This window comes from Mus caroli, unplaced genomic scaffold (genome assembly GCF_978045245.1).
Source record: "Mus caroli unplaced genomic scaffold, Mus_caroli_1 scaffold_10, whole genome shotgun sequence".
Classification (NCBI taxonomy): domain Eukaryota; kingdom Metazoa; phylum Chordata; class Mammalia; order Rodentia; family Muridae; genus Mus; species Mus caroli.
In genome coordinates this window covers 19,801,003-19,824,388 of record NW_028227265.1, presented here as the reverse complement: position 1 = coordinate 19,824,388, position 23,386 = coordinate 19,801,003, and the positions used below count along the sequence as shown (strand labels likewise).

Below are 23,386 nucleotides of genomic sequence, written 5' to 3'. Positions count from 1 at the left end.
GCTGCTGGGCATCAGCAGAGTATTAAGGATGATACCCTAAGAACACGGCACCAACCAGCTCCACTGCCAACCAGCAGATAACAGAATGCCACCACTCATGCCCAAAGGGTGAGCTTACTAAAAGTAGCAGCAGCGCAAATTCATTGATGCCATCTGAGCTCCAATCAGAGGATGGAAATGAGCCGCCAACAGCCCCTGACACCTGCAGTGGTGAGAGGAAAGTGAAGGCTGGATCTGCCTTGTACACTGACGGTGGCTCACCTGGGTAACTACTGTCCACTAAAATCCAAATTCATTCATTTGACCAACACTCGAGAAAGCAGGACATGGGGTCTTTATTAGCAGCTAGAGCGATGAGATACAAATAAATCAAAAACATTGACACTGAAGTTGCTGGAAACAGGTATGTACAGAAATATTACAGGTAAGCAAAAATCTCATCTTCCAATGCCAAAGCTAACCTCTTGGGGAAGGAGAGCCTTGGCTAGGGGCAAAGCAGCACAAAAGTTACCATAATAAAGAGTTTCATCCACCCAGGAAAGCAGCAAACTACAGCTACATGGCACTAAAACTTAAGATACCATTTTGTAAAGATTCCCTTAATCATAAAAGTTTTCCAATGAAAACAAGTACCCCTCCTCTCCTGTAGGCTTCCAGATCTCTACCCAAGAGACTTGAGTACTTCTATTAAGGCAACTGGAAGCCCACGCTAGCTTAGATAACGACCTGCACTTCCTTCCTAACATGCTATGGGGAAAAGCAAATTTCCACAGTGCTGTTCTTTCCTAAAAAGGAAACAGCACTCAAAATAAAGGAAAAGGCCACAGAGGGCTCCCTGAGAATCCAGTAAAACTAAGAGAACTTTTCCAAACAAACTTTGCAACTGGATCCAGGTGGAACAGTGCCCTGCAGCGAGGAGTAGTGTACATGTCAATGAGAGGGCCCAGCCTCCAGGAACCGTGACAGTGGCTTCCTGAGCCATCTTCTAACTCATGAGAAAACACATGGTAGCCTTGATTCTCTCTACGATCACCCCCATGCAGAGGGAAGTATTTATTAGTCAAGGTTGAAACCCTTCATAGGGTACTCTCTTCCATGGTCCAGCCATCTTTGGCAACTCTACCTACAATACTTCTCACTCCCTGGGAATGGAATGACCGGGAAAGAACCAAGGATCCATGTGACAGGAAGACAAACAGGCAAACACAGCCAATAGGAGCCAACTGCTCCAGCCAGAGTCTCCAGCTGTTAGTCTCTCAGGATCACTGAAGAAGTGGAAAGCAACACAATTGGTAGAGCAGCAGAGAGCCCCGAGGAGGAAGAGTGCTCAGTGACGGTTAACAGAGAAAACGGAATTTCATGGAGAGTCACTGTTACATGAACTGTTCACTATCAACTTCCAGAATGTGGCTGCTGTCTGGTTTAAGAGACCTATGTTTTCTTTTTCAGTTCCTCAAATCTCCGGGAAAGATCATCAAAGTCTATGTCTTCTGATGCTGAGGTACTGGCTCCAGCAGAGGCAGTTGGGAGTGTGTCTGGCACCGATGGCAACTCTGGCAGTACAAAGGTGTTGTAGTTATCCACGGGTCTGGAAGGGGGCTTTGCAGGAGCTTCTGGCTTGGGTCCTAATTAAATCAGGTCAAAGAGCACAATCTTACAAGTGGCAGAGGAATGACTCAGCCTTCTGTGACAAAACCAGTACCAAACACCCCACAATCCCTTTTGGCAGAGGACTAAATAAATAAATGAATGAATTAAAATGCAGGGGAGGCCAGGGGTATAGCTCAGAGTGTTTGCCCAGCATACACAAAGCTTAGTTTGATCCTCAGCACTGCATACAACTGCACACAGTGGTAAATGCCAGCACTAGGGAGGTAGAAGCAAGTGGATAAGGAGGCCCACGGTGTGGTAGCGCACGCCTTTAATCCCAGCACTCGGGAGGCAGAGGCAGGTGGATTTCTGAGTTCGAGGCCAGCCTGGTCTACAAAGTGAGTTCCAGGACAGCCAGGGCTACACAGAGAAACCCTGTCTAGAAAAAAGAGAAAAGAAAAGAAAAGAAAAGAAAAGAAAAGAAAAGAAAAGAAAAGAAAAGAAAAGAAAAGAAAAGAAAAGAAAAGAAAAGAAAAGAAAAAAAAGAAAAGAAAAGAAAAGAGAAAAAACAAAACCAGACTGGTACTACCTGATGTAAGAGGAACAGTCTAGTCTGGATGCGGTTCTTCCACTGGCTTTCCTTCCTCCTCCTTTTCTTTCAATACTGGAGATCAAATCCAGGGACTTGCAATGCTGGGCAAGTCCCCTACACTGAGTTTACGGCCTCAGCACCCCCCACACCCAACTGCTCTAATTTCAGATATGTTTTCTGGGGTGTTAGTAGTACTTTCTTTTTTTTAATTTATGTGCACTGGTGTTTTTCCTGCATGTATGTCTATGAAAGTGTTGAGTCTCCCAGAGCTGTTGCTATAGACAGTTGTGAGGTGCCACATGGGTGCTGGGAATTGAACCTCAGTCCTCTGGAAAAACAGCCAGTGCTCTCCAGTCCAGCACTTCATTTTCTAACTTACTGAATAACTACAAAAACATGGCCTGCTTTATGAAAATTCACTCTTATTGTTTGTGCCTATTTTGTCCTCTGTGCTGGTTAGTTTTATGTCATCTGGATACAAAGTAGAATCATTTGGGAAAGGGGAATCTCAATTGAGAAAATGCTGCCACCGAATTAACATCAGAGGCCCAGCTCACTGGAAGCCATGCCTCCCCTACAAAGGTCCTGAGTGGTACAGGAAACCAGGCTGAAAAATAGAGCTGGCCCTGCTGGCATGGGCACAGGTGAGCCAGCCCCAAGGGCATGAGAGTGGGAGAGCTGGTTCCACCTCTTGCCAATGGGACTTGGCTAGTCAGGGCAGCTCTAGAGAGCTCACCCTGGTGGTGCAGCTGGCTGACTGACCAACTCACTACCAGCCAGGGCTTTGAGTTGGCCCAATCTAACATCTACCCCATCTGCCACCTGCTGGGGCATGTAAGGGGCAGTTCTACAGATCCAAACCTACAGGGCCTCCATGACACAGGGCAACAACAAGATATCTAAGAAGAATCCCAGTGAGGATCCAGTATTGATTGAGTAGCAGAAGCCAAAGGCCTTGTACCAGACCAATGACTCATTGCCAAGAAGTATGGACAAAAGGGTTTTCTGTGGGACTCACTGTGACACTACAGCTTCTACAAGATTGGGGGGGGGGGCACTTGCAAGGGTGAAGGGTAGGTACAGGGACAGAGATAAGTATATTGGGATGCATGATGTGAAATTCAAAGGATCAATAAAAAGTTTTACAAATCTAGGAGTTTAAGCAGGTACTCATTCACCTCTAGATTCTGCCTCCAGATTCCTGCCCCGACTGTGTGACAAAGAAATGTAAGCAAGCCAGGCATGGTGGTGCATGCCTTTAATCCCAACACTTGGGAGGCAGAGACAGGTGGATTTCTGAGTAACACTTGGGAGGCAGAGGCAGGTGGATTTCTGAGTTCGAGGCCAGCCAAGGCTATACAGAGAAATCCTGTCTCGAAAAACCAAAACTAAAACCAAAAAAAAAAAAAAAGTAAGCAAAATAAACCCTTTGTTTTATCACACAGTAGAAACCTAACACACCCTTCTTTAATACCTCACTTCAAAAATCAACTGGGGAGCCAGGATGGAGGGTGGGGGCTCAAGTAGAGGCTCAGTGGTTAAAAAGCTCTTCCAGAGGACACGGGGTTTAATCCCCAAGACACACATGGTCACTCACAGCAGTCTATCTCGAGCTCTGGAGGATCCAATGCCCTCTTCTGGTCTCCAAGGGCACTGAATGCACATGGTGTGTAGACACAGACATAGAAAGGGGTGGGGTGGGGTGGGGTGGGGTGGCTGAAGAGATGGTTCAACCGTTAAGAACGTCAAATGCTCTTCCGGAGGTCCTGAGTTCAATTCCCAGCAGCCCCATGGTGGTTCATAACCATCTATAAGGAGATCTGATGCCCTCTTCTGGTGTGTCTGAAGACAGCTACAGTGTACTTACATATAATTTAAAAAAAAAAAAAAAAAAAAAACCCACTTGTCAAGCTCAGCATGGTGGCACACGCCTTTAATCCCAGGGGGCAGAGGCAGGTGGATCTCTGAGTTGGAGGTCAGCCAGGGCTACACAGAGAAAACCTGTCTCAAAAACAAACCACCCATCACTGCAGCCCCAGGAGGCCCAGCCTCCATGGGGACCTGCACTCGTGTGTATAAACCCACATACATATAAATACAAAAAATAATAGAGAACTAAAAAATTGGGGCTGAAGAAAGCAAGAAGTTCTGAGTTCTTTGTTCAACACATAGTTGAAAAGAGGCTATGGATCATGGGTTGAACGCCATGGCCCTGGAGAGAGAAACTGTAAGAGACTAAGAGGATGCAGCACTATGAAGCTTTCTGAAACACACTCACCAACAATCTGTGCAGAAGAAACAGTTTTATCACCATTAATGTCATCAACCTGCAAAACAAAGATTGTTACCAAAGAGAAAAACAATGAATGACATCTCTAGACAAAGCACTAACAGCAGCTCCTTGTTTTCCAAAAGCTAAGCTATCCATCAAAAGCTAAGCTATCCACCAAAAGCAACAGAATTTGCTCCTAGGAAAATGCCTCCTAGACTCTCCATGCTTCTCCGAACCACTTAAGACACCACACCAACCTCTGACCTGCTAAGCAAAGAAAGAAAAGTCTTACCACACTGTGACACTTTTCAGCTTCCAGGCAAAGCAAACTAGGAAATCTACCAGAACCAAGGCCTCAAGGACTGAAGATCCACCTCATTCCACAAACAGTGTTTTGATACATGGAATGCTAAAGCTTGAGAAAAGACTCAGTTCCAGGAGAAAACACATCAACTAGAGATGGAAACCAACGGGAAGAATGAGAAGCAAGCTCAGGATCTGGGAGAGCTTCCTAGTGAGTCATTTACAGAGCACATCCCACACCAACTTGTTTTCTAAGCAAACCATGAGCTGGAAACAGCTCTGAAGGCATGTATGTATGTATGAGTCATGTATGTATACGCAAGACTCACAGAAAGCAAGTAATTCTGAAGCAGAGACACAGTTCAAGGCATCTTTACCACATGAGCCGTTTATGAAAATGTATGAAAGCACTGGGAGCTGTGCCTAGGGCCTCCCACACAACAGACACGCACCCCACCGCTCAACTACTACTGTGGGTTTTGGTTTGCTTTTCACTCTGAAACAAAGTCTTGTTGGTGATCTATCTACTTTAGCTCCCAAACTGCCACAGGTTTGCTCTATTTTAAGTTTTAACTACAAGAATAAAATGTGGACTAAATGCTATAGGCCAAAAATAACTAACTGTGGACACTTGGTTAAGTCAAATACCCCATTACTCTCCTTTGGCATGAATGTTGTGGACTTAAAAGACAAAAAGCCTGGTGCTCTAATAAATATAGTGTCAAATTACAGCAGCTCAGTGTAATTCTCAGACTGGTTTAATAAGACAAATGTACCTACATGAAGTGCTCTCTCTAGAGGCACACTACTTCCCTTTACTGTTTTAGATGGGCTCATGTAGTCCAGGCTGACTTGAACTCCTGATCCTTCAAAGCGCTGAGACTGCAGGCATGTGCCACCATGCCCATGAGAGCATTTAATCACTTCCTTAGTGCAGCTCCTTCCTGCTCCCTGGCCTCAGTGCTGACACAGCATGCCCACCACAAACGCCACCAACAGCACCCCCATCTCCAGGGCGGGATGAAAGCAACAAAGAATCCAGAAGCAAGACCAAACCCATACTAAGTTGATCAAAAGTTTGCCTTCCCTGTTGTCATTATTTTGCTCTCTTCATGGGATTCACTCTCCTGCCGTTTACCAAAAGGCTCAGGCACTTACAGATTCATAGGATGGGGGAGTTGCTGGTATCTGAGGTGGGTGAATGTTAGGAAAGGCCTGGTAAGTCCCGACTGGCAATCCACTGAAATCCGACTGCAAAAGAAAAGCAGTGTCAAAAACCCTGCCTGCCTCCCGGTCTGCAACTTCTAGATGGGCTGGGAAGAGATGTGTGTACATTGTGTGCATATGTACACATTCAAGATCCTCAAAGGGATCACGCCTCACAAAGACTACACGCGTAAAGATCTACAAAGGTTCTTCTTCAGTTATCACATCAAGTTCTTTAATGTCTGCCTCAAGGGGAAAAAACTTGACTGCTACCAATGACCTACTATAAAACCAGCATCCTAGCAACAAAGGCTCTTCAGCCTGGTAATGAAGGAAAGCTCTTGTTTTCAGGAAACAAACAAAAAACATTACTGCACAGGTTCCCAGCTGTTTAATAACCTTCCCTAAACTGGTTTTCTTAGTACTAGCTATAGATCTTTTTTTTTTTTTACTTCGGTTCTTGCAGCTAAAGCCAAGAACTTTTCTGGCTCTGATATTGTTCCTCAATACACTTGTTCGACTACTCAGCTAATACAAGTGTTGTTATTATTCTGTATTCCTGGCAACCTACAACTTCTCAGTGTGTCCAGAGCCCATCTGGTCTCTTCTGCAACATTTTCTAAAGCTTACGTGCACACTTTCTTTATACACACATACTTACTGGTCCCTTTGGCAGTGGGTATGCGAAGGGAGCATTTGGAGATGGCATGGGCATAGGCATGGGCATGGGCACAATCCCATCAGGTCCCCCAACAGGGGCTGTGAACCCGCCCCCTCCTCCTCTTCCAGGACCACCTTTCTTCACATCGTCCGTAAATCCAACATCAATAAGATCTGTCTCCACCCCAACAGGAGCTTCTGCCTAAGAAAAGGAGGCATTTATTAACCCAAGGCCATGGCTAGGTTCTCTAGAAGTCTAGGGATACACATACAAGCATAAAAGCTATTTACTTTGGTCTCAGATAGCCCAGGCTAGCCTTGAACTGATCCTCTAATCCCTAGTTAATGCAATTAACTACTTTTCTGCTAATCTGATATTGCTTTTCTTTCATAATAATGGTCACGCCATCAACAGCTCTAGGGAAAGTGAAGGCATTAGAGGGAGAACACTACACCGCAATGCTGCACCACAGCCTCAGACAAGTCCCCAGGAAGCAAGGGGAAAGCAAGGGAAAGCAAGGGAGATGAAGGTCTCCAAGGGAGGGAAGGGGGCAGAGTATAGAGTTTAAAAGTCCTTGCCCCAGGGCTGGACAGATGGCTCAGTGGTTAAGAGCACTGATTGCACTTCCAGAGGTCCTGAGTTCAAATCCCAGCAAACACATGGTGGCTCACAACCATCTGTAATGAGATCTGATGCCCTCTGGGGCATCTGAAGACTGCTACAGTGTACTCATATATAATAAATAAATCTTAAAAAAAAAATTTTTTTTAAAGTCCCTGCCCTAGGAGATTCAGGAAGAAAATGTTCCAGAAAAGAACACTTCATCCAGCAGAGAGCCAGCTCTAAAGAACATGCACACATTTAATACTCCTGAGAGCTGGGGAAATGTTGCCTTCTGGGTGTGTCCTGTGCTGGAGGTTGGTTAGTGTATCAACCTCTACCATACCCTACTAACTTCATTTGCTGATTCATTATTAGAGTCAAGACAGAGACTTTGTTGTACATGTTTATCCACACTCAGCTTTCTACCCACTCCTGGAACACAGCACACTAACTGAACTGTGTAGATCCTGGGGGACTGCCACATACAAGGGCTTCTCGGCTTCAAGCTCACTCAAAGGCAGAAATACCATGCTTTAACATTTCTGTCAAGGTTGTGCATTCTCAGGCTGCCTCCATTTGCTCAATATCATGCTTTAAATGACCTGTGAGATTTGCAGTCATATTTATTGTTATACAAGAAGGTACCAAAGGCTTACATGTACCACTTCAGCTAGTATAAATAATGACTCCCTGTTCCCCAGAAGTCCTACGTAGTCTCATTTCCCTCCGTGCTCAGCATAAACTCACCATGACCACAGAGTCAGGTTCGTAGGGCACATTGTAATTCTTGGCAATTTCAATCAGGTATCTCTCCACTAGGATTTTGGGTGGGGCTTCTACGCTCAGTTTGTGCATTAGCTGTGACAAAAGATTGGTGTTAAGAAGCAGCCATACAACCAGCCTAGTCCCGACCTGCTTCTTCGTTTCTCTCATTTTCCTGGTAACACTGAGGAAGATAAGAATAAAGATGAACTAGTTCCCAGTCAAAGGCACATTACAGGATGCATGCTCTCCTCGCTCTCTAGTTATGAGACAGGTTCTCAGCACTAATGCCCTCCCCCTTCATTCCGCCAACCCTTCTTTCCACTTTCCTCCTGCCTTCCTAACTCACAGCGGAAGGAAAAGAGAACAGCTCACCAGTCGGGCTCCAGACTGCACTGCAGGCCACACAGGTATCCTCTGCCTTCACTACAAAATATATCCCAGCTACCTCAACCATGCACCTGTGCAACTCAAACGCCCGCTGGTAACCAAACTACCTGTCCCTGGGCCCTATTAATCAGGTCCATTACCCTGTCATTCACAGTCCCGATCTGGTTGGTCCTGCACAACTTGCCATATTCCTTGCTGTATTTGGCACAGAGCTGATCGGCAACCTACAAAGAAAAAGAAAAACTATTAACAGAAACCACTCTCATTAACAGCTTCACAATTTCTCCTATCAACATTAAACATATCTGTATTACTAGATTTAAAAATAAGAAACCAATATCTACTGTTTTTGTCTGTTTGTCTTGTTTCTTGACACAGGGTTTCTCTGTGTGGCCCAGGCTGTCATGTAACTCACTCTGTAGACCAGGCTGGCCTTGGACTCAAGAGATCCACCTGCCTCTGCCCTCTCAGTGCTGGGATTAAAGGCATGGTACACTATGTCCAGTAAAAACAAAACACAATGACTATAAAACCTTGGTAAACATTATTTTCCATTTACCCAGAAAGCAGCAACCTTACTCCAAACACTCTCATAAAGCATGATAAATACTGAAAGTACAAATGCGAGCTGAACACGTGGCATACACTTATAATCCCATTAACTAGGGAGGTAGAAGCAAGAGATCAGTTCAAGGCTAGACAGGGCTACATGCTCCCACCCTCCAAAATCAGTAATATGATGATGAACAAAAGCAACACTATTCAGCCAAGCAGTGGTGGTGCACGCCTTTAATGCCAGCACTAGGTGGCAGAGGCAGGCAGATTTCCCTGAGTTTGAATGCAGCCTGGTCTACAAAGGGAGTTCCAAGACAGCCAGAGCTATACAGAGAAACCCTGTCTTGAAAAACAAAAACAAGACACTATTCCTAAGGAGCCTTATAATCTATATGCAAAATCATATTAATATAGTACTAATATAGTACTAATAACCCAGCAAAGGCCCACCTCCAGCTAGGATAAATGTGACTAAAGGAAGGTATGACATGCAAATCAGACCTGAGCAGAAGAGGGAGGGGAGGCTGCCTATGAAGAAACCAATGCTTTGTCAATATTTAGAAGATTGTCAGAAGAAAACTAAGCAAAGAGCTGGGTACAGTAGCATATATATCTGTAACCCCTAATTAGAGGCAGAGGCAGGAGGACCCCTACAAGTTTGAGACCAGCCAGGGCTGCATAGTAAGAAACAAAACAAGTTAGTTCAACAAGATAGAAAATCGTTATAGGAAAACATGTTAAGGTTTCCTGGGGCTAAAACGCAGCCAGTTCACAAAGCCAAAACAAAGTGAGTCTGGAGCAGAGCCTAAGGCATTTAGCAACAACTGAAACGAAACGAGTTCCATGGGAGCCACATGCAACATCATGGAGATCTAGAACATGAGAACCACAGAAAGAAAGCTACTTCAGGACTTTTAAAGCAAGGAGTTGCCCTAACCTAGATTTGTTACCTTAAAATGTTTTAATTTTATGGCTTACAATTGTGTAAGAACTGTAAATTGTGAGCTGCCCACAGTAAGGCCTGTCACACTAGCACTTATAGAGCTCAAGATTCCTTTTAATAACTACATAACAAATTCAAAACCACTCTGGGTTCTGAGACATCTGCTGTGTGGCAGATGAATGTAACTGGTCCTCACAGGCTTATAAGGAGTGCACTATTAGGAGGTACGTGGGGTGTGGCCTTGCTAGGGGAAGTATGTCCCTTGGGGAGGGATCGGAGGTCTCACATGCTCATGGTAAACCCAGTATGGTGCACAGTCCCTTCCACTGCCTACGGACAAAGATGTGGACCTCTCAGCTGCCTCTCCATCATCATGTCTGCCTGCACGCTGCCACGTTTCCCACCATGACAATAATGAACTAAACCTCTGAAACTGTAAGCCAGCCCCAAATTAAATGTTTTCTTTTATGAGTTGCCATGGTCATGTTGTCTCTTCACGGCAATAGAAACCCTAAGACTCCCTATCTCAAAAGAAAAAAAGAAAGAAAGAAAGAAAAAGGAAAAGGAAAAGAAGAAGAGAAAAGAAAAGAAGAGAAAAATAGCATTGCTATGGCAGCCTTTAATTCCAGTTCTAGGAACCTGGAACTCTTGTAGCCTCTGCAGAAACCAGGCATACATACATGCAGGCAGGCAAACACTCATACACATAAAGAGCTTAGAAACAACAACAAAAATGTTGTGGAGATGGATGCAGTTCAGTAATAGATACCTGCTCAGTGTGTGAGGGCCTAGGTTTTGACCCCCAAAAACAAGATGACAGAAAGCAAAATGGATAAATGGATACGTGTCAAATATATGTTTTTCCCCCTGTCCCTCCCCAACCTCCTGTCCCTTCTGAGAAAGGTCATGGGATGAAGTCCGGCTGGCCTTTACTCATGCTCCTGCCTCAACCTACAAAGCACAGGGACTATGCACAGACTACTACAGCCAACCAAAAACTAACTTAAGGTACTGTACTGGCTGGTTTTGTGTGTCAACTTGACACAAGCTGGAGTCATCAGAGAGAATGGAGCTTCAGCTGAGAAAATACTGCCATGAGATCCAACTGTAAGGCATTTTCTCAGTTTCCTCAAGGGAGGGGAGGGCATTGTGAGTGGTGCCATCCCTGGGCTGCTGGTCCTGGGTTCTATAAAAAGGCGAGCTGAGCAAGCCAGGGAAAGCAATCAAGTAGGCAGCTTCCCTCCACACCCTCTGCATCAATTCCTGCTTCCAGGTTCCTGCCCTGCTTGAGTTCCTGCCCTGACTTCCTTTAATGATGAACCACAACATGGCAGTGTAAGCTGAATAAGCCCTTTCCTCCCCAACCTGCTTCTTAGTCATGATGTTTTATGGCAGCAATAGAAATCCTTACTAAGACAGGCAACAACCTTTAGCACATAAATTTAGCCCTCTAGAAAAAGTTGTTCAAATTCTCAAAATTCTTCTACGCTATGAAGATGTGGAGAGTAGTAACTGATTAACACAGCCAGAAGCTTGTGTACAAGATACCCAGCTCAATAAACAGACTTTAATTATGATACCAAAAACCTCCACAGGCTGGGCATGATGGCATTTCCTTTCATTCCAGCACTCAGAGGCAGAGAAGAGGAGAATTCTGGGAGTTCTAGGTTTGGATATAAGTTCCAGGCCTGCGAGACTGGCCAGTGACACAGTGAGACTTTGTCTATAACAAAACCTACCGACATTACGGAAATTGCTTATACTCACTATTTTCAACTCAGCCACTTCTGACTGAAGCCGAGGTGCAGCCCAAATCAGTGTAGACACGGATTCAGCTAGACCAGAATCTAGCTCCCTAGTGAAGAAAAAAATATGTCATTTAACACCCTTTAAAACAAACCAACAAAAGCCATAAGAGTTGTCACGTCACATATCAGATGACATCCACAGTTATTTCACAATTACACTGGCTTCTGGTAACTGGCATTCTAGCAATTTCATTTCCCTATTTTGCTTGTGGAGAAACTAAAACTAAGTGACACGCCCAAGCGCACAAATCTCAGACAAGCTGACCCAAGCGAGACTCAGACCTGGGACACTGGACTTCAGGGTCTGCTTTCTTTTCACTAACAGGCAAAAGATCCTTGGGACTGTGAAAGAACCTCTCAGTGTTAGCCTGCTGCAGATCCACACAGACTGAGAAACTATTACTGCAGCCTCAAATTCCAGATATGTTTAGCCTCTGAGGCGAGATATCTTACTTCATAGACTGGATAAGGCCAAAGCGCGCCAGCAGCAGGTCACAGTACAGCTCCAGGATCTCCATGGCCTCCACAAGGTAGTCCTCCCGGATTATGTGCTCCACCCGGATGCGTGCTCGCTCATCCTTTCCGGCGGCCAGGTAGTCAGCAATCTCCTTCCTTGCCTTCTGAGCCAGTTCGGCTGGGACACAAACCCCACTCCAGTCACACAGCGGTAGTGCACTGGGCCTGGCCAGTAGGCAGACCTCCACCCACTGGAGAAGACGGCTGCTGTGATCTACAGCAGCCTACCTCACAGCCCCTTAGCACATCTACTCCCCTCATTACTGCTCTAGAATTTGCCATCCTGTACAGAGAAGACTGTACACTGGGGCTGGAGAGATGGCGCAATGGTTAAGAGCACCAACTGCTCTTCCCAAGGTCCTGAGTTCAAATCCCAGCAACCACATGGTGCCTCACAACCATCCATAATGAGATCTGACGCCCTCTTCTGGTGTGTCTGAAGACAGCTACAGTGTACTTAGATATAATAATAAATAAATCTTAAAAAAGACTGTACACTGGCTGGCACTGTCAACTCAGGAGCCACCGGCTCCAGGATACCTATGTGCACCACAATAAGGAGGTGTGAGCGCCTAAGACATAGAAAATGGCAAAAAAAATGTGCAGGTCATCTATGCTCAGCCTCTTGTGTACTTTTAACCACATTTAGATTACTTATACTGAATTACAGAAATGCTACATAAATGGTTCTTATAATGTGTTTTTTTTTTCTCTGAATATTTCTGACCAGCATTCACCTGAATGCATGGATGTGAAACCCATTTGTGCAGAGCACAGAAGAACAGCGGAGTCAACATCATGTCCCTTTCTCTGCAACCAAGTGTCTCAGTGTAACTATATACAAGAGGCAGACATGTATCCTAACCACACAGCTCTGAGAAACTCCACAGCACTAGCCTGAGAGACCCAGCTTGGGATGCTGGACGCCCATAAAAGACAGGGGGTGGGGGTGGGGGGTTGAGGTTGGTACAGTAATGGTACTCACTTTTTTTTTTCTCCAACAGTTTAAGACGATTTATAACTAATCTCAAATTGACTCGTAAGCGCTCAGCTTTGAACCCAGAGCCCAGCATGTTGTCCTGCTGCTCCTGGAAAAAGTAGCAGTACGATGAAGAGTCCAAATTAGTTCAGGAACTAGCACGACTTAGAAGCAAGCTAGTAACATAGGCCAGAGTGGCCTCTTTCCTTTTGTCTTTTTGGTGTTGGGGATTGAGTACAGGGCGGTGTACATGCTGAGCACATCTCTACCCACTGAGCTACCCCTTCAGCCCCTAGCCTTTTTCTAAATCAACGCCATGATCTAAACATCTTGTTTACATATATTTTACCACTGTTCAAAGAACTGAGTGCACAGGAACAAGTAGATATGAAATCTAAAAGAATGTATGTAGGTAGTGGCCATGGGAGGAGGGTGATTAAAAAGACAAGGAGGCCAAGCATCTCCGGCAGTGCACTCCTTTAGTCCCAGTGCTTAGGAAGCAGAGGCAGGCAGTTCTCTTGTGAGTTTGAAGCCAGCATGGTCTATACAATAGTTCCGGGACAGCCATTGCTACGGAGACAGACTGTCTCAAAAAACAAAACAACAAAAAATAAGGCAGGAAGTAGTCCATTAAAAAATAAACAAACAAACAAACAAACAAACAAACAAACAAAAAAAGTTGGGCTGTAGAGATGGCTCAGTGGTTAAGAGCACTGACTCCCAGAGGTCCTAAGTTCAATTCCCAGCAACCACATGGTGACTCACAATCATCTGTAATGGGATCTGACGCCCTCTTCTGGGATGTCTGAAGAAAGCAACAGCTTACTCACATTAAATAAATAAATAAATAAATAAATAAATAAATGTTTTAAAAAATCTTTCAAAAATGATGATCTTTTTAAAAAGATTGCCAAAGTTAGAACCAAACTCAAAATCTCCTCATGTTAATTTCTCAAATATTGTTATTAAATCTGAGTCTTTGAGAAAGTCTGTCATTAGCATGTACTTAGACACAAAGGATTATATAGGAGCAGGAAAGCAAGAACCTGCTTTGTGAAGTTCTAAGACAAAGTACTATTTACCAAAAATTGCACCACGTAGCCATTACAGTTAACGGAAACACAAGACGTCAGGACGCATACTGTGCATTGATCACTGTATATATATTCTGTCTCATGACAGTATAATTTCTATTTCTCTCAATTTTATTTCTGGACTCAAAACTTTAAAGCAACACAATATCCAAGCAGAAGCTAAATCTGACAGATTAAGCAAGAAAAAGACAACCGACAGACAGTACAAGCCTTTGCTTGTATAAAAAGCACTGTTGGAAGATAACAGAATACTTTCTTTTATGAAATGGCCCCCAGAAACCTTTACTACACTGGGTAACTTCTATCCAGAGTCAGAAAGTATCTCTGATTCATTATGCTAAAATACGATGCATCGATTCAACAAGAATTTATTGATTATGTGTCAGAGCCTGGCTAGATACTGGGCATTAGGAAAGTACAGCCTCCGATTCTCACAAGGAAATCTACTAAAGAAAAAAATAATTAAAATCCAGAAAGCTATCACAGTGCTTGAAAAAGCAAACCTTTAATCCTAGAGTCTCTCAATTGGGAGTGACTGGAAACTGTGCGTTGTCACAACTGGAGAGGAGACTGTCGGCAACTTGTGGGCAGATACCTAGGATACCACTAAACATACAAGAATGAACAAGACAGTGGCCTTACAATATCTGCCCCAAACCTCAACCAGCCTGAGAAACCCATTGTAAAGAAATGACCCAAATTCTTAGGACAACCACAATAGAAGGTCCTCCAGCTGGCAAAGCCTAAGGAAGGTGCATCCTAAAGACAACGCAGACACTTATAAGGAAGAATCGGCACCGTGTGTGGTAGTACAAGTGGACACGTGTCAAGATGCCAATCTCAAACCAAAAACCTCCCAAGCACAAGGAGGTGTGTGTGTAAAATCCCAGGTTGCAGAAAACAAGCAGCTTTCTGAGAGTTTACTCTCGCAGAACACTCTAATGCCAATACGTTAGCAGGATATGCGTCCATACAGCCAAACGGTATCAATATTCTCAGGCACTCATAACAGAGATAAATTGGAAGTAGGAAGAAAGACAAGCATTAACAACTATTATACTTCACTTTCTAGTAACATGCACCAAGTCAACCAGCAACAGTGGGTAGAACTGAGACTAAACCTTAAACACAAGCCAGGCATGGCATCTATACCTCTAAACCCTGAAGAAAAAGGGGGTGAGATTCCTTGAGTCTAATAGTTCCAGCCTGGGCAATATAGGGAGACACACAAAACTAAAACCTAAATTCACCTGAAACCAAATCCTAGGTAAACAATCCATATCATGACTCCTTTACTGCACTATAAACTATAATAGAGCTCAGATCACATGTACACGGAAACCGGAATGTGCCCACAGAAGAGGGTGAGGATGGACTGTAGAAGCCAGAGGTCAAGGACACCACAAGAACATAGCCCACAGAATAAACTAAGCGGGTCTCACAGGAGCTCAGAGAATAGGAAATGGCAAACATGGACCCTGTGTGGGTCTGAGCTAGGTCCTCTGCATATACCTTATGGTTGTATAGCCTGGTGTTCTTGTGGGACTTGCAACAACGAGGGCTGTCTGACTCTGTTGCCTATGCTTGGGACCCTTTTCTCCTACTGGGTTGCCATGTCCAGCCATGACATGAGGGTTTGTGGCCGGTCACTGTATCTCGTTTAGGCCATGTGTGGCGGACACCACTGGAAGGCCTACTACTATTTTGTTTTTAAGGGAAACAGAGGAATTGATCTAGGGGAGAGGGAAGTGGGGGAGGGACTGGGAAGAGTGGAGGGAGGGGAAACTGCCTGAGGTTAGGATATAATGACAGAATGTTATTTTAAAAAGAAAAAAAAAAATTGGGGCACAGTGGGGGTACTGCAGAGACTGTGTAGTTGGCAAAGTACTTGCTGCTCAGATCTTACAACCTGAGTTCAATCCCCAGCAACTACATAGAAGGTTGGGCAGGCAGAGACAGGCAGATCCTTGGGGCTCAGAGTAGCCAGCCAGCCTAGCTTACGATGTGAGCTCCAGGTTTTCACTTAAGAGCCTGTCTCAAAAAACAAGGTTGACAACTCCTGAGGTCAACACTGGAGGTTCACCTCTGGGCTCTACATGTTCAAAGAGCCTCTACAACAAGTATGTATCGAATGCCTTCTATACATAACAAGCCCTAGCAATAGACTAGTTAGAAAAAATGGACTGAAGAGGGCTCCATGGCCAAGAGCAAGTTCCAGGACAGTCAAGGCTATATATAAAACGAGACTGTCTCAAAAAACTGAAGCACCGGGGCAGGGGTGGGAGGGATGATGGAGGGGGGACTGGGAGCACAGGATGGGGGAGTAAAAGAACTATTAATTTAAAAAAATTGGTGACAACCCCTCCCAATCAAAAAAATAAAAAATAAAAATAGATAAATAAATAAAATAAATAGCCTAGACAAGAAACCATCTAAGACCTCCCTTAAAAATTGTGATAAGGGGAGTGCTAGAGATGGCTCAGTGGTTTAGAGGACTTCCTGAGGTCCTGAGTTCAATTCCCAACAACCACATGGTAGCTCACAACCATCTGAAATGGATCTGATGCCCTCTTCTGGTGTATCTGAAGACAGCTACAGTGTACGCATATAAATAAAATAAATAAATCTTAAAAAAAGAAAGAAAGAAAAAAAAAAAACTTGTGATAAAGATGCTGAAGTGTATCTCCACAGCTGAGGGCTTCCAGCAGCTGGGGTCGAGGAGAAGGGGGGTGGGGCTAAGAGTTGCAGAGACAGGGAGCAGGGAGAGGGGAAGGAAGCAGGACAGGATGATTCAGATGCAGTGTGGCTTTAAACAGCCACAGGTAGATATAATAAATAGGGACAAAATAATTGGGGTAACTTGTCTAATCCAGGTGGGCAACATACCATTATCAATTAATTGGCTCTGATTTATTGTGTGGGCATCTTATGAATTGAGAATTTGTCAATATACATATCTGACTGATTAATTATAAGCTTCTGGAGTTTTGATTTGCTGGGTTGAGGGGAATTGTGACTGCCGACCACAAGGAATTGATGGCTGAGAAGGAACTAGAGGCTCCAGAGACAACCGTCACTGCTGGGGTAGACTAGAGCCAGAGGCGGTGAGACCAATGCCAGGGCAGAGAGTAGCTGGCTCAAGCATGGGAACTTGATGTAATCATTTTTAATATTTCCCCTTTTTTTGGTTTGTTTTTGTTTTTTCAAGACAGGGTTTCTCTGTGTAGTCCTGGATATCCTGGAACTACTCTGTAGACCAGGCTAGCCTCGAACTCAGAAATCTGCCTGCCTCTGCCTCCCAAGTGCTGGGATTAAAGGTGTGCGCCACCAGGGGCGTCACAAGAGTGGGGGCAGACATGGGAGGACTGAGAAGAGAGTGTGATGGGGTACGTGATGGGTTTGTATATGCTTGGCCCACGGAGTGGCAACTGTTAAAAGGTGTGCCTTGTTGGATTAGGTGTGTCACTGTTGGCATTGGCTTTAAACCCTCTGAACCTGTAAGCCAGCTCCAATTGAATGTCGTCCTTATAAGATTGCCTTGGCCATGGTGTCTGTTCACAGCTGTAAAACTCTTAACTAAGACTGGGTACATGATGTGAAATTCCCAAATGATCAATAAAGACATTATAAAAAAAAATCTCATAAAAATGAACAAAAGCATAATTGGAGACAGCTCAGTGCTTGTACAATCATGAGCATGGAAGTTCTCGTTCCAGCATGCATGTATGTATGCATGTACAGACACCCAGTATACGCCAGTGATCCTAGCACTGAAATGAGTGCAGCCAGGCTCACTGAAGCTTGCTGGCTTCCAGCCTCACCAAGAAAATCTGAATCCCAGGTTCAGAGACACCTTGCCTCAATGTGCAAGACAATGTGCTAGGACGACACCAAACACCCACTTCAGGACTCCATGCAAGAACACAGATGCACATGCCTGCACATACATGTGAATGTACACTAAACCCATAAACACACACAAATAAAAATGAACAAAGTGCACCAGGCAGTGGTGGCGCACGCCTTTAATCCTAGCACTTTGGAGGCAGAGGCAGTCAGATCTCTGAGTTTGATGCTAGCCTGGTCTACAGAATGAATTCCAAGACAGCCAGGGTTACACAGAGAAAACAGAGGTTGGGGACAACAAAGTATGAAAAAAGGAGCTCATTCATTTGAAGAGCGTCAGGGAAGGGCATACAGGAGGACTTAGAGGAAAGAAAGGGGGGATATAATTAAATTATAGCCTCAAAAATATTTTAATTAACAAAGCCTCAAATATTGTCAAAACAACAGAGGAGCCTGTGTGTATCAAATTCTAGAAGGGCTCGATGCTAAAACATTTGCAAGATGCCCTAGATTTGACCTTTATACTATGCAAAAACAAACAAACAAACAAACAAAAACTACTTGAAAAAAATATTAGCTAGAAATTCCCCTAAACACATATAAACACAAGGACTTGAAAAACTCCAAACAACAAACCTACAGACTTATACCTCATCCTTTCATAATCAAATTGCCGAACCCAAAATCAGACAGAGATATATATATTTTTTTTTTCCTGAGATAGGGTTTCCTTGTGTTTACCTAGCTGTGTTGAAACTCAATTTGTAGACCAGACCAGCTTTGAACTCAAGAGATCCACCTGCCTCTGCCTCCCTAAATGCTGGGAATAAAGGTGGTACCACCATATCCAGCCATAGATAGATTTTTTTAAAAACTGAAAAAAAAAGATATAAGTAATATATTCCCTATTGCCTACAGTGTATCTGTTCAAATAATCAAAGATACTGTGGCATGAACCTACTGCCCAGCTACTTGGGATGAGTAGGGAGGATCACCTGAGTGAGGCCAGTCTAGCAACACATCCAAGGTCCCAAAAGGCAGAAAAGAGGGGCAATCTATAACTTTTACCTGAGATCATAGAGACCATAAGAAAACAAAGTCATTTCAAAATACTGAAAGAAAGGAACCATCAACCCAGAAACCTTACATCCATCAAAACATCCCTCAGAACTAAAGGTTAAACCAGACATGCTCTCGCAAGGGAAAATGAAGTCTGTCTTCAGCACAACTGCTGTAAAAGAAATGCTAAAGAGGGGCTGTCCAGCTCAGAGCGCTGATTGTTCTTTTCCCAGAGGATCCAGGTTCAATTCCCAGCACCCACATGGAACCCACATGGCACCTCACAACTGTCTATACCTCCAAGATCTGACACTCACACACGCATACATGTAGACAAAACATCAATGCACATAAAATAGAAATATATTAAGAAATGGAAAAAAAAAACTGCTAAAGAAAAGGCCAATGAGATAGCTCAGTGTAAAAGTGTTTGCTGGCAAGCCTGGTGATCTGGGTTCATGCCCCAGAACCCACAAAAAGGTAGAAAAAGAAAATCAATTCTAGAGTTATCCTCTGACCTGAACGCACAGCACCACCCACCCCTTTCACATATAAAGATGCAGAAATGACAAATATAACAATACATGTAATGGACTGTTTCTCTCAACTCTGTTACACTTGACAGTTTAGAATAACACTGTATGGGATTTTCAATGCACATAAGTGTAATACTTAGTATAAGCATTACCTAAGGGGGAAGAAGGTAAAACAACCTATATAATGCAAACATTTCTATACTCTACCATAAGTGGAAAAACAATCTCTAAAAAATAGCCACATCTATCACTTCAAGAGCAATATCATACATACACACTTGTACACACACACATTATATGTACACATATAATGGTACACAAAAATACCATTAAAAGACATATGTAATATTTTTAATTACTTACTTTTATGTTATGTGCACTGAGGTTTTGCCTGCATGTATGTCTGTGTGAGGGTATCAGATCTTAGAGTTACAGACTGCTATTAGTTGCCATGTGGGTGCTGGGAATTGAATCAGGGTCCTCTGGAAATGCAGTCAGTGCTCTTAGCCCGAGCCACCTCTCCAGTGCCTAAAGATTTTTCTTTTTATTCATGTGTATGTGTGTGTCTGTTAATCCACAAGCATGTGGGAGTCCTCAGAAGGCCATAAGAGGGCATCAGGGATCCTTGAAGCTAGAGTTACAGGGAAGATAGCAGAAGTGGGTGCTGGGAACCAGAGCTGGGGTTTGGAAAAGCAGTCAGCCCACTTCACCCCTTAGCCATCTCTGCTTTAAAACACATTGGAAAACTACAAGTGACCAAGTAACCAGAGGAAGCAAAGCAGTAAAAGCAGTGAGAAAATGACCAAACAGAAGGTAAGCAGAAGCTGTCCAAATATACAGCCAGTTATATAACTAATGTGAGTGGAAAAAATACCATTAAAAGACATATGATTAGCCAGACCTGGTGGCAAAGGAATTTAATACCAGTAGTTGGGAAGCAGAGACTGGGGAGGTCTGACTTTGAAGCCAGTCCAGTTTACATAGCAAGTTCTATACCGGCCTAGGCTATATAATGAGACTCTGTCTTAAAAACAGCAGCAGCAGCAACAACAACAACGACAACCAGCCGGTGATGTCAAGAACGGTGATCCGGGGCAGTAAAAAGATGGCTCGTCAGTCAGTCAAGAGCATTCACAGGCTGCTTGCTCTTCCACATGACCCTGTATTCCCTGCACCTACAAGGTGGCTCACAACTGCAGTTAACTCCACCCCCCCACAGGGGATGAGATGGGAATCTGATGCCTTCTTTTTGGCCTATGAGGGCACCATACATACACGTGATATGGACGAACATGCAGGAAAACATGCATATACATAAAAGAAAAGGCTACTGGCGCATAGGTGGTTCCCAGCATGAGACACAGGCAGGAGGATCATGAGTGTAACCCAGCCTAGACTACACAACAAACCTGCCCCAATAGTGTCCAGATGAAAAAAGAAGCAACTAATTACTATTAACAGGAAGAGCACGCCATCTAAATAGTTGAGTTCACCAAGAAAATACAACTGTAACTCTGAATGCCTCTCATGAGAAAAGATGCAAAACACATGAAACAAAAGCTGACATGCAGCAAAAAGAAATACGACAATCTCGTTATAGTTAGAAACCTCAATATACCCCTTTGGTAATTCATCAACCTAGCAGACAGAACATCAGAAAAATAACAACTGTGGTACTGGCTATTAGTGAGTTTGTGAAGCAAACAGTTGAGAGTGGCAACTTAAGGAAGAAGGAATTTCAAACTTTGATGTGTTTGTATGTGTGTGTGTGTGTGTGTGTGTGTGTGCGCGCGCGCGTGCACACACGTATGCATATGCATTTGCAAGGACCACAGTACAAGCGTGGAACAGTTGTGGGTACTCTTTCTACCATGCAAGTACCAAGGATCAACTCACACCAGGCTTGGCCACAAGGGCCTCTAAATACCTAGCCACCACATGAGCCTTCCTCCTCGTCATTCAATCCAGCTCCTAGCCTATCGGATGTTTACTTGCAGAGGACCTGGGTTCAATTCTCAACATCCCCAAAGTGGCTCACAACGGCCCAATAACTCTAGTTCCAGGGGATCTGAAACCCTCTTTGAACTCCACAGGCACCAAGCACACTCATTGATGCAGATATGCCTGGGACCCTAGATAAAGGGTCTAGGCAAAACACCATACACATAAAATAAAAATAAATATTTAAAGAAAAAAAAAGACATGCATACGGAAAGGTCTGACCTCATTATCAGTAATTTAAGGGTTCCACTTGAAATAATTTTCGTAGACTACACTTTGTTTTGCGAAGTGTTGGCTCTTTAAACCACAAAAGGTTACATATAATTGGGGCCTGATCCCGATTACAGCGTAAATTAAGTGGACCGGAGTCTACTTAAGGACTCTAGAGGCTCGGGTCTTGTTAAAAACCAGAGGCACAAGAAGAAAAGAGAAGGGCTACGAAAGTAATCTGGGGAAGAAAGCAGTGTTCTTATCAAGTGAAAATGTTAAAAAGCCGCGTGACTTAAACACAAGGATGAGGTGAAGTTCCCCCACGAAGGTCAAAAAACCTTGAAGGGTGTGAGATGTTAACAAATGTACGGACTAACGTTTTACTAAGCTGGAAAAAGACATGCATACGGAAAAGTCTGACTGAAACAATGAAACACAGGTTGATTGTTTGATGGAGGAATTATACTGTTTTGTTCTCGTAAGAACAAAAAACAAACAAAACAAACCAGAACACACACCACCAAGGCACAACAAAAGAAATGACAATCTCCTCCGGGAGCCATTCAACAACATCAGACTGAACACAGAAAGCCCCCGTAGCCTCCCTCTGACATCAGTCGGCCGCAGCCCTGGTCCGGTCCGCATCCTAGCTCAAGTTCAAGGTCCTGAGGGCCACGCCTGACCCCAGGACCCGGAAGAGGAGTGCTACCTCGGGCTCTCCTGGTCTGACTCACCCCGCGGCAACCGCGGCGGTGGGGACAAGGCCTCCCTCAGGGTCCCGACCGGACGGCACAGCAGAGGGGTGTCTCCTCAGTGCCCGGCTCATGCCCAGGGCAACAGCGACGCCAGCACGGGTCTAGGCGGTCCCACCTCCTCCCACGGCCCGAGCCCGACCTCAGGCCTGACCCGGACTGCCAGGGCTTCCCCCGCTGACACGGCGCGGAAGGCTTGAGCTCACGGTCCTACCGACTAACGCTGGGGTTCCGTAAAAGCGGGGCGTAGATGGAAGAGGGAGACAAAGATGCTTAGGTCTAAGGAGGGCACGCTCACCTGGAGGGATCTGGACGTGAAAACGGAAGAAGCCGACTTCCGAGGAGCCGCTCGGCATCCAAAATGGCGACGCCCTCGACCTCCCCACCGCGGACTCGAGCGGAGGAATCCAAGGGGGCCGCGTTAGCCACGCCCTACCTAGCAGGGATTGGCTGCGCACACAACACGGGGCGGAGCTGGGGACTATTTCCCACGGCGGAGGCGTGGGACCTGACTTGTGACACTTAACGTCACGCAGTGGGTTGAGTCATTTGCTAAGGGCGCGCCTTGCAATTTGCCCCGGGGCGCGGCGGGGCGGGTGGCGGCTTTTCCTGGAGTCTGTGCCCGGTACCCTTGTTCCAGATTCTTCCAGCCCCTGGAAAAACCGGCTGCAGACTGCCTCGCAAACGCCCGCGGATCCGAGCGGAGGC

At 44.7% G+C, this 23,386-nt stretch overlaps 2 protein-coding genes across 3 annotated transcripts in view; one reads left to right on the top strand and one right to left on the bottom strand.

Annotated features, from left to right (window-relative positions):
- Positions 1-1,601, top strand: part of Pkd1l3 (polycystin 1 like 3, transient receptor potential channel interacting) — a 56,906-nt gene extending 55,305 nt beyond the window's left edge. For both annotated transcript variants that reach the window (XM_085843586.1, XM_085843587.1), the window contains one exon: positions 1,450-1,601. In XM_085843586.1, the coding sequence (XP_085699712.1) occupies positions 1,450-1,576 (127 nt within the window). In that variant the 3' untranslated portion in view covers positions 1,577-1,601. The remainder of the gene's footprint in view (positions 1-1,449) is intronic.
- Positions 319-23,070, bottom strand: Ist1 (IST1 factor associated with ESCRT-III). The gene is made up of 10 exons (XM_085843594.1): positions 22,977-23,070; positions 13,187-13,289; positions 12,139-12,319; positions 11,645-11,732; positions 8,520-8,603; positions 7,975-8,085; positions 6,759-6,825; positions 5,916-6,008; positions 4,461-4,509; positions 319-1,625 (listed from the first exon to the last, which is right to left on the bottom strand). The coding sequence occupies exons 2-8, from the start codon at positions 13,272-13,274 to the stop codon at positions 5,962-5,964; spliced, it is 666 nt and encodes a 221-aa protein (XP_085699720.1). The 5' UTR covers positions 13,275-13,289; positions 22,977-23,070; the 3' UTR covers positions 319-1,625; positions 4,461-4,509; positions 5,916-5,961.
- Between the last annotated feature and the right edge of the window lie 316 nt (positions 23,071-23,386).

Bases quoted from the DNA above. Each gene is read 5' to 3' on its own strand.
- Ist1 (XM_085843594.1), bottom strand. From the start codon at position 13,274: ATGCTGGGCTCTGGGTTCAAAGCTGAGCGCTTACGAGTCAATTTGAGA. The intron at 8,086-8,519 runs GTAATGGACCTG...CTTTTGTCACAG, and splicing joins TCGGGACTGTGAATGACAGG to CTAATGCACAAACTGAGCGT. The intron at 6,009-6,758 runs GTGGTCCTGGAA...TTTCTTTTGCAG, and splicing joins TACGGACGATGTGAAGAAAG to TCGGATTTCAGTGGATTGCC.